This window comes from Acanthisitta chloris, unplaced genomic scaffold, assembly GCF_000695815.1.
Source record: "Acanthisitta chloris isolate BGI_N310 unplaced genomic scaffold, ASM69581v1 scaffold10025, whole genome shotgun sequence".
Classification (NCBI taxonomy): Eukaryota; Metazoa; Chordata; class Aves; order Passeriformes; family Acanthisittidae; genus Acanthisitta; species Acanthisitta chloris.
In genome coordinates this window covers 28,185-39,487 of record NW_008672097.1, presented here as the reverse complement: position 1 = coordinate 39,487, position 11,303 = coordinate 28,185, and the positions used below count along the sequence as shown (strand labels likewise).

At 52.3% G+C, this 11,303-nt stretch overlaps 1 protein-coding gene across 1 annotated transcript in view; it reads left to right on the top strand.

Moving 5' to 3' along the window:
- LOC103801946 (telomerase-binding protein EST1A-like) overlaps positions 1-11,303 on the top strand; it is a gene marked incomplete at its 3' end in the record, with an annotated part of 65,897 nt that overhangs the window by 29,627 nt on the left and 24,967 nt on the right. Inside the window, exon 4 of the mRNA XM_009074384.1 lies at positions 3,744-3,945. Coding sequence (XP_009072632.1) covers positions 3,744-3,945 — 202 coding nt within the window. The remainder of the gene's footprint in view (positions 1-3,743; positions 3,946-11,303) is intronic.

Here is an 11,303-nt window from a genome sequence, read left to right as displayed (position 1 = left end):
CGGCTGGGAACACAATGCAGGGCTTCTTCTGCGCTGCGCTTTCCGGGTTTGTTCTGCAGCTGTGGAGTTTGGATGTTAGTGTTTAAACAAGCTGGTATTACACAGGAAATGGCCACCTCCACAGGCCCCCGCAGGCTTGTAACATGGGGTCATTGTGCTCGATATTAATCACCAGGCAGCGCGCGCCCCCGGTGAAGATGGTGCTGACGCGGGAGTGCCGCGCGGGGATTTGGTGAGCATCAGGCTCAGCCTGGCACCCTCTGCTCTCCCCACGCTTTAGTGCATGCCTTTTGCCTTGTGGTGCTGCCCGTGTGGGCATCATCTTTGCCAGGGGCTGTGTCCAGCCTCGCCAGGGCCACACTCAGCCCCGGGGCCGTGGTCCAGCTCTCTGCGCACTTGTACGGCTCTCCCCTCTGCCTGGGCCGTGTCCCGTCGGTGTGCAGCTGGGCTGCGCTCACACTGACAGCTACATTAAACCTGGAATCCTGAGGCAATAAAAAAGAAATTAACTCTTATTTTTTTTCCTGTCCTAGTGGAATAAGCAAATGTAAATGTGTCTGTGGGGAAGTGAATGAACCCCCGTTCTGAGGAAAGACCTCGCGCTAACCCCCTTCTTGCTTCCTCGGTTAAAAGCTCTGGGAGCCTCGTCCCTGTACCTGGGAGCTACGTGCCTGGGCTCCGTGTCAGTAATTTGCAGCCTCACTCTGCAGAGGGATGTCAAAGCCATGGCACTGTGTGCACAGAGCTTTCAGGCCCCTGGGCCTGCCTGGGCTCTGCAGAGAGGTTCTGGCACTGCTGTGCTTTTTTTTTGCCTGGGGGTGGCTGTGGGGTGGTCCTGGGCAGGGGCAGTGGGGAGAAGACACATGACAAGGCTCCCAAGTGTTGTGTGATCTTCCAGGGCGAGTGCACACCGCAGCAGGGAATCTGCAGGGCCGTTATGTGTTGGCAGGAGCTGTTTGCCTTCGCTTGCTTTGCCAGCAGGTAGCAGCCAGTGAATGATCTTGGTGGTGGCATCACTGGGAGATGTGCTGCAGAGGAGGAGCTGCACCTGAGGGGATGGCAGAAAACGGTCAGACCTATCTCTGCAGTGCTGCCTCTGCCATCACAGGAGAAAACCAGAGCAGAAATGCAAACACTTCTTCTTTATTGGCTTTTTGAAGGCTCTGCAGGGTGCTGTATGTGAGAGGGACTGCCCAGCTGCTGGGGTAGCATTGCAGTGAGATCTGGCTACCTGGGGAGCCAGCACAGGCTTGGGGTTTGACTGAAACAAGCCCAGGGTAGGAACCTGTCACATCCAGGGCAAATGGCAGATGTGGCAAGGCACTGCAAAGCTGTGGGGAGCTGTGGATGAAGGATGGAGTGACAGGGACTGCTCTCACACTCAGGGGTGGTGAGGAGTGCTCTGCCTGGCAGTGCTGTCAGCAGGGAGAGGAGAGTGGACCACTGTGCTGGGTGCTTGCAAGGGCATTAGCAATGTCAGTTCAGTGACTGTTCATGTGGCATTTTTCTGGGTTTGGATGCCAAGCCCTGTGGAAGGAGATACTTCCTGTACTTTGTGCTGCTCCTTCACCTCACCACTACCCCTGCCCTGTTGCATATACCAGTCCAGCCCAGCATCCTGCCTCTGCCCTCTGCCTCCCTCCCACCGTCGCTGCTCATCTCTGTCCCCTGTCTGCAGCTCTGGTTTTTTGGGAATACAGGCAGGATCTCTGCAATGTGTTTCTTTCCCTTCTCCTGCACTCTGGCCCCATGCACCTGGCTGTCCCAGCCCCCTGGGAACATCCTCTGTATCCATGCCTGTCCCCAACACCCCAGTGCACTCATTCCCTGGCAGTTGCAGGCGCTCTGCCCGTTTCTCTCCCTGCTGATGCCTGCAGCCCCTGCACCTCCTTCATCCCAGCCAAGCCCTCGTGGCAGCCTGACCGTGGGGCCCCACCAGTGCTATGTGACCGGCCTCAGGCAGCTGAGCCCAGTTGCCAGCAGGGCACTGGGGGAGGCTGAGCCTCCCAAGCCCTGTGCATCTCCCATGGGCAGAGCTTGCCTTGGAGGTGGCCCAGAGCAGCCCTATCACATCCGGTGCTTGTCTCTGCAGCCTGGGCCGGAGGATAAACTATCAGGGCTGTGGGGCAGTGGATCATTCCTCTTATTATTTTCTTCTTTTGCAGATAGGGGTCGTGGAAAGTTCAGTTCCTTTTAACCCTCGCAGCTCTGTTTATTTTCCAGCTGGTAGCACAAACGCAGCGTTTCCCATTACATCACAAAGGGCCTCGGACAGATCCCTCCGAAAAAACGTGTTGCAACTGTTTATTTTTTTCCATATTTAAACATTTCTGACAGCCAGACCTGGCTGAGCCAAGCGATGGAGCTTTGTGAATGAACCCAGCTCCTGGTGTCTGTGACCAGAGGGTTTTGTAGGACCTCTTCTCCTCTGCAGTGCACGGGCTCAGGGCTGGCTCGGGGACGTGGGCGACTCTGCGTTACATGTGTGCTGATTACGTGCCGGGCTTTGATTAATGGCTCCTCATTCTGCCTGGCTCCCAGGACGCTCTTGAAAACAAGATGTTTCATTTCAGTGTGCTTTCCTGGTACATTGATTCCCGTAAATAACCAAGTGCAGACTCTGTCCACCTGGAGCAGTTCAAAGAGCAGGGGGCCTCCCTCCAGCCCTGAGCTGCCTCGGCCCTCACCGGTCACTGCTTCTCCCCTGGTGATGCTGGTTTCTCTGTGCTTTTTGGTGCCCCAGAGGTGTGGGGTGGGGGAGCAGCCCTCCTTATTGCCACCAGAAGCAGATCAGCCCCAGTTTCCCCTGTTTCCTGCATTCATCCCAGTTTATTTCCTTAAAATAATCCCAATCTGAGTGTTTTTAGAAGCAGGAGGAAGAAACACAGAGCGAGGCAGCCTGGTCAGCTGCAGTGCCCCCATTCTTGTTGCCTGCTTCCCCCGTGTTGGCACTCTCTGGGGTGCTGGACACTCCCTGGGGTGCTCAGCCATGGGGATGTGTGATGGGAATGCACAGAGGGCAGTCTAGGACTGCCGGTGGCCTCGTATTCACCCGCGGCTCCCCACACATCACTGCCGCTCAGGGAAGGTGAGACACGGCAGAGGCAGCTTTGCAGGTCACTCGTGAGTGCTGAAACTGTGGCCAGAAGCAAAACACAGCTTTAACCCTCCATGGCTGGGGTTTAACTGAGAAAATCTCTGTGCTGTAGAGTGTGGCTGCAGCACGTGGTTGCAGCAGATAACTGTCGTGCGAAGGAGAGGGTGCCCTGGGTTGAGCTGGAGCCTCCTGGGCTGGATTGGAGCCCTCCCAGAGCCCCCTGTGCCCCGACAGCAGTGTGGGTGTTCAGTCTGACCTCCCAGCAGGCTTTGAATTGAGTAACGAGCATCACTGCTCCCATCTGGAATTAGCTGGGTTCCTGCCGGCACTGCACGGGGAAGCTGCCTCCTGCGGATGTGCCAGCTCAGGAGTGGGCAGAGGTGGGCAGAGCAGAGGGAAGGGTGAGATCCCGGGAAGCAGCCCCATCCAGGGGGACAGGGTGGCCGGTGTGAGTGCTGGCGGGTGAGGGCTATAATCCCTGCTGGGTTCGGTGCCAGCACAGCTGCACGGAGCCCTCCCGTGGGGCAGGGCAGCAGTGGTGTCGTGCCTCGCCTCGCCTCACCTCTCTGGTATTCGCTGCAGCATTGCAGGCAACTCCCAACGCATTCCAGCCCCGAATTGCTCACGTCTCTCCTCGTTCTCCCAGGGTCTCAGTAGATGTGTGGGCGACGCTGGCTGACTTCTGTAACATACTGACCACAGTGAATCAGTCGGAGGTGCCCTTGTACAAGGACCCAGATGACGACCTTGCCCTGCTTAGCCTGGAAGAGGATCGGCTGCTCTCGGGCTTCGTTCCCCTGCTGGTCGCCCCCCAGGAGCCCTGCTACGTGGAGAGGACCTCGGACAAGGTCAGCAGTAGGCCAAACATCCCCCCTCGATTCCTCCAGACTTTTATTCTTGGGAAGTTTTCTGTGCAAACGGAACACGATTAAGTCATTGAGAAGGGTGTTAAGGGAAAATATCGACCTTTCAGCCGCTGACATCCAGCTCTGTGTCATGAAAACCCCTCTCGACTTCCTCTGGTGTGTGTGTGCTCGCTGGCATGTTGTATATACGATCATTTCCTCACTTGTTTAAATAGTGCAGCTTGTGTTGGCAGAGCTCTCGGTGCACTCCAAATGGTTTGCATCATGCTTAAAGCACCCTCCCCCTCCCCCCGGCCACAAAACTCTGCCTTAGGAAGGCAGCCAGGACTTTTTTCCTTCTCTAAAGAGGAGAGTGATAAATAGGTGACTAGAGAGAAGCAGACACCATGTGTTAACGTACAAAAGGCTTTTAGGAATATGAAGCATTCCCCACTGCCCTCTCTCTATTTTCCTTTCTTTGCTCTAGGAGCCCATTCTAGCCTGAACTTTCCTTTGGCTGTTTGTTTTTAGAATAATGAAATCAGTTCCCTTGTTGATGTGGGGTTTGGGTCTGCTCTCTGCCACCACCTGGCCAGGAGGGACCTGGGGGCTGCACTTGGAGAACATGTTTGAACCTGATGGGGGATGGAGGAGTCACAATGGCATTTGTTTTGTGTGCCCTTGGAGGCACGGCAGGATAAGAGTGGCTCTCAACAGTTTCCTGCTCAGAGGCAGAATCGAAGCTCCAGAAATGCACTGCATCTGGGAAGCTGCAGCATCACCCTCCTGAGTGGTTGGTGCTGCAAGGGGAGAAGTGGGGATGCAGAGGCAGGTTTCTGTGGAGAGCCTGCATGTGATGGTGGCAACATCCTTCCCATGTGCCACTTCTTCTTGACATTTTCCTGAAATGACAGTGAGAAATTTTGGACCTTTCTCACAGAGGGACCCAAAGGTGCGAATTTCTGTTTCACTTCTCTGTCTGCCCAACCTGCAGCAGAGGAGCACAGAGTCCCAGTAAAACCAGGAGCCTTCCCCATTTGGGGTAGCACCTTAGTCCAGGAAGTCACTGTGGAAAAATGGATTTTCACGGCTCTGTTTGATGGAATTAAAATAAGAAGCATGCGGTTGCCATTGCTGCCCTAAGGTAGCCTGTTCACCCAAAGCTTGTGGTGGCCTTGTGAGGATTCTGCTGAGGACAGTCCCCCCCCTGCACATAGCCTCTTTCCCCAGCAGCCACAAACCAGAGCACCCAGAAGGCAGGTGAGATGGCTGATCAGCTCTGCCTGGTGCCCCATAAGTTATGGGGAAGGGGTCAATATTCCCTGAGCTCTGCCTCTTCCAGTCACACACCAGTTTATTCGGAGTGCCATCTACCTGCCCTGCCAGGCACTTGCACTCATCTTTGTAAAAGAAGAGACATGTCTTTGTCCTGTAGCTACACTTGAGCTTCCAAACTGAGGTCCCCCTGTCCCAGCCTCCTTTGGTTTTGATGCCTTATAAAGAAACTGCACAACTCCACAGGTGGGAGCTGGTGCCCTCACAGCTCAGCAACAGTCACCCAGGCATCTGGGAATACCAGGCGTGGTATTACCAGCTCAGCTCTGCTGAAAAGGCAGCAGAGATCCCAGAGGGAAGCAGCCAGACCTGCCCCTTATTTCTTTCTGAGCAGTGTTTTCATGAGTGGTCAGACAGGTGAAACAGCAGGTGTGCATGTTCCTTGTGCAGAGAACACCCGAGAGGATGAATGGGAGGCCAGTGAGTTGGAGCAGAGAGCTCAAAAGCCTGACTTCCAAGAAGGGTCTGGAAGACCTGAGGCTTTTAATCTAGAGGAAATTCAGGGAAAATGCAGAGAGGAAGAGAACAAGTTGTCCTCCAGCTCCATGCTGAAAAGCACAGGAAGGAATGGGCATAAATTGCAGCAAAATAGATTAAGACAAGACTTTAGAAAAGGTTTCATACCTTTGGGTAGTTAAGCACTTGAGAGCAGTTTCCTTAGCGATTCTGCAGAAACTCTTCAGCCTTGGAGATTTTAAAAGCAGGCTGGATGGCTCTTTCAGGTACAACTTGGGTTGAGGTAAACACTTTGAAAAAAGAGTCAAAGTGACCTCTCTGAATGCTCCTACCCTGTTATCTGTGATTTGGTAATGCTGTAGAAAGGGTCTGGAACAGCAGCTGCACCATTACAGTCAAATGACCAACCACTCTGTTCCACCAACCTTCTCCTCTGCAGTATTAATGAAGGGAATAATTTGACTCTGCAGAGGTGAGGTATTGCAGAAGGCACTGCAGACCAATCTAGGATGGTGTGACTGAGGCATCAACCCATGTGCCTTTTGCAAGATACAAAAAGGCACTCACCCTGCAAAGAAACCCCCAATCCAGCTTAAACTGGGAGTCCCTGTGTGCAATCTCCAGTTCACCATCTGCTCCCTGCCCTCCTTTTGGCATGCAGAGCCACAATGAATCCAGTTGGATTGATCAGTTCAAGGCCAGGTTGGATGGGGCTTGGAGGAACCTGGTCTAGTGGAAGGTGTCCCTGCCCATGGCAGGGGAGTTAAAATGAGATGAGCTTTAAGGTCCATTCTAACCCAAACCGTTCTGTGAGTCTGTGAGATGCATCTCTGTGCTGTTTGCAGTGGAAGGGTGTGTGTCCATGCTGAGTATGGTGACATGATGGGATCTGTATCCCTGAGCCTCAGTCAGGCCATGGCAGCAGGCACTGCTGCAGAGCAGCTCTCTCTGGCACTGATTTTTTTCCCATACTGATTTTTCATTGCTTTTTAGCAGGAGTTATATTTTGCACCCAATTTCTCTCGCTTGTGTTCTCAGTCTTGGCCCGGTTTTCAGCCCAAATTCTTTGCTGGAGAGGCAATGAAGTGTACTGCTCTTCATATGGCACCCTGTGAATATCTTGTGTGCTGGGAGGAGGGTTCTGGTGTGCCAGAGTGGCTCTGGGAAGTTCACCTTCCTTCACTTGCATAGCTAGGAAGAGGCAGTTGGCTTTTTACTGCAAGGGTAATCTCTCACCTGGCTTGCTGATGCTCCAAATCCTTGCCCCATGCTTTTACCCTCTAGTTTTTAATTAATTTGTAGCATTTCAGAGGACAAGAATCCGTTGAAAGGCAAAATTGGATGGTATTGGGCTTAAAATGGTGATGAGTTATTGGCTCCACCAAGAGAGTGGCTGTTTTGTAAGCTGTATAGGACAAACACTGTGCTTCCCACTCCTTTTTGTTCTCCACGTCCCATTTAGCAGATGGAGTGCAGAATTCAGCCAGAGTTTCTCAGCAAGTTTTTGAGCATTTGGCCTGGCTCTTATTTTGAGTGAAAATGTTCTGACTCTGTTCACTGCCATGAAGCTGCGCGTTTGGATTCCTGCGGGAGCCAGTGGGACACTTAGAGCTTCCCATAGTCTCTTGCACTGTCATTGAAGCTGTAACCAACTAAAGCTGGCTCCGGGGTGAGCATAACTTGGTGCTGTTTTCCTGGGCGTATGTTGGGCAGATATCCACTGCAGCTTGTGTGATGGAACACCATCGAACGTACCAGTCAGCAGCAAACTATGCAGCCTGGTGCCTGAGCTGTCAGCTGTGTCTGCAGCCTTTGCAGCCCAAGGAGACACTGCCAGGACCTCCTTACCCAGCTTTGTACCCAAGGCAAGAGCAGGGAGCAGCAGCATGGCTGGACTAAGGGTTGGGAAGAAGGAACGTAGCAACTATGGATTCATGGTGCTGCTGTGGGGGACTGGTAATGGAAAGCACTTGGGTCGTGTTGAGGTTAAAGTGAGTCCTAGTGATGGTGTATCTGAGCTGTGCGTGGGTGCAGCTCTGGGAACCTGGGGCATGTCCTGGATTCCTCAGCTCTTGCTGAATCCTGTTGTTGCAGCAGCATCCTGCTCTGCAGTGACCCCTTGAAGCTGGTGGCAGGGCTGGAAGAGGGCTCTGTTCCCCATCATGGAGCAGAACAGGGAGGTTCTCCTCTCTGCAGGCCATCACAGATTGCCCACATCCCTGTGTACTCTTCATGGGCTCAGCATGTGCATCACTCGAGCCTGTGCTTGCAGCACACCCTCTGCCACATGCCCCAGCCATGGGGAGATGTGGAGGAGAAAGTGTTAATGTCCCTTCCCACAATAAACCTCTCTGCATGGGGGGTCCTGAAACCTGAGCTTGTCTCTCCTCCCCCAGCCCTGACACACGTTAATAAAAGGTTTTTAAACGCCAATAAAAAGGCAACAGCCCCAGCTCACCAGGTCCGGGGCCCAGGGTCCTTGGGAAGGCACTTCACAAATGTGTTTTTTGCATTTTCAGGCTTTTGGCTGGTGAATAAGATTGAGGAGAAATACTCCTTCCCCTGATAACAATACAGTGAGACGCAGGATCAGCAGTGTGTGGATTAAAACCAGACGGTGCATGATTAATACATGTGCTTATAGGGCCAGTCACTGTGGTTCCCTCCTCTCAAACAGAAAGGCTCTTTTTTTTTCCCTCATGTGCATGCTCATGTGTATGGGGGACTGTCTCAGATACTCACCACTCAACTAGTCTCAACTCTTTCTCACCTCACCAGGCAAATGAGAGCCCTAAAATTCAAGGCTCTGAAAAATAATGAGCAATATTTTATTGCCCCAGACCTACAAGCTGGGTACTGCATGGCTCCTCCAGCTCTGGGGTGGCCAGTGAGCTTCTCACACTTGGTGCCGTTTCTTGTTTCACTCACCTGTCAGTGCAGATAGCCTAAACCCCAAGCTTTGTTCTTAGAAATCCCAAATCTCCTTCCTCTGCACTGTCCAGCCCAGGTGGGCAGTCCAAATATGACCCTCTCTCTAGTCATCCCAACATGCTCTAGATTTGCAGTAGCCTTTGGATTAGCTGTTTAAGAGCTAATTATTATTTAGACTCGAGCTAAAATTAGTTCTGTCTTGTTATTCACTTCACTTATTTATGGTATTCCAGTCTTCCTAGGACTTGTAGAGATCTCTTGGCAGCCTGTAGTCGTGTCTGATGCTTCTTGGAAAAGGAGCCACAGGTTTAAAAGCCATGGAGGAGTAGCTGTTGGAGTGACTAGGCTCTGTCATGCCTCTAAACACCAGACTTTTTGTCCTTTCTGAGACCTAATGACTCCTGGAATGCCAGGGATTAAATCCATGTTGGAGTGGTCAATCTGCAATGATTTTGGGAAGGCTTCTTGCAAGGTATCAGAGGAAGAGTAGCGAGACCAGGACTCTGAGAGCATGAACTCTCTGTAAGCAGAGAGAAAACCCCAGTGAGCAAATGTTACTGTTTTCTCAGCATCCTTTCCATATTCCCATTCCATAGCCTTGGAGCATCTCCCTCCAGCTGGCAGGCAAATCCACTCAGCCCATGAGAGCGAGAGCTTCCAGCTTGGAGTTTGGTCCAGAGAGGAAAAGGGAAACTGTGAGCAGAGATCGGAGCCCCAAGTAGGAGAGTCCAAGGAGAAGTCATCCTTGAAAAACTCCTTCCATTCCTGCCTGCCTCGGTTTCCAAACAAGCAGTGAAAGATCCCTGCCACAGGCAGCCCTGCTCGGAGCAGGGACTTGGCAGGAGCTGGCAGCCCCGAGGCGGCAGAGCTAGAGATGTTTACATTTTCTGACCAGTATCTGAACTCCATCCCAGCCTCGACCTTCCCTTTCATGTGGTGCCTTCGGATTGTAAAAGGCAATTAAACTAAATTATGGGCCATGTTGGAAGATGATGTCATGGGGTGATGGAGGAGAGGCTGGATTTTATGCCACCACAGAGGTACTGTGCAGAACATCACCTGCTTTGAACTCCTCGTCCATCCTTGGCATTGCCTTGAATGGCAAGTGCCAGGGGCTGTGTGGGCACCAAGGGAGCCTCTCTCTGCCTTTGCCAGGTGCCATTAGCACAGTGGGAAGTGCCAAGCTGAGTCTGTGTCCCTGGGTCTGGGTGGCAGAGGAGGGACACTGGTGGCTATTGCGCTGTTTTAAATGTAGCATCATAGCAGTGGGCATGAGTGCTGTCCTGGTGTCTGCTGCTGCATCTCCTAGGGCTGTGCAGGGCATCTTCCCAAGAGAAATCCTGTTCAGTTATCATTTGGTCTCAGTTTTTAATCACTTTTTAAGCCAAGATAGTTTGGAGGATAGCTCAAGGATATTCTTGAAACTGCATTTGTGCAGCCGAAGGCAAAGGGAACTGATGGCAAACAAGCACTAGCACAGCACGAGGACACTGAATCCAGCCCTGGAGAAAACTGCAATGTGGAATAATAGTTCAGGCTCTTAAAAGGAGGGGGGGTGGGTTAAAAAAAAAAAAAAAAGAGAGAGAAAAAAAACCTGCAATAAATCTAGCGAGTGGAATCTGCGGGAAATGATCCCATCTGGAAAACTCCAGCGCTGGTGCTGCTGAAGGCTTAAGGAGCGATGCAGATCGCAAAAAGCAAAGCCTGCAGTCTGAGGATGACAGGCTGCTTAATTGATGTCCATTGCAACTGGTACTCTGCCAGTTTATGTTGGCCACCTGCCAGCGTGCTGTAATTTTGGGGCCAGGTGTGAAGCGTTTCTGTTCCATCTTGTTCCCAAGCACCTACAGAAGCCTCACACGTCTCACTTGAGGCTGCAGCCCTGTAGGAAACAGCTGTACAGGTATAGGTGAAGGGAAATGTCACAGCTGGGCTCGGAGTACTCCCCCGTGCCTTGCCTAGGGCTCTGTTTGGGGGGCCACTCCCCCCTCTGCCCCCGCGCTGGGTTTGGGGAGGTAGTCACTGTCACAGGCACACCTGCCTGTCTGTCAGCAAGGTGCTTTGAACATCAGGGAGCTTCTGGGAAGAATGTACAGGTCAGAAACCCCCTCTTCAAAGAGGAGCCCACGGTGGTGTGCGTCAGTCCTGGAAGTGGGGAATCCAGCCCGGGAGAGCCCCAGATGCTGGCAAGCTGGGAGATCTGTGGCCATCTCCACTGGTCTTTTCTCCCTCAGGAAACCACAGGGAAATTTTCAACAGCAGGTCTTGTAGCAAACACCAAGGCTTGATTTTGGAAGGCTGAGAACTCATAAGGATCCTCAGCAAATTGTTACAGGAGCCAGTTTCAATCACTGTTAAAAATGTGCGTTATTTCCGGGCTAAATTTGCTTCGTTTCAGTTTCTACTAATTGAATGCTACTGTAGGTTGGGAAGTCCTGGGTTGCTGCTCTAACTCTGATATGTAAATGTGTCCCAAGTCCCCCAGATCCCCATCCTTCTTCTGTAAGCCTAATAGATGGAATGAGAGGCAGGATGGTCTCTTGGGCATTGTTTGGATCACCTGAGCCATTCTCATGGTGTGTCTTAGCTGTGGCTGTCCAGGCTCCATGTGTTGCTCTCTGAGCTGCTGCACCAGCATG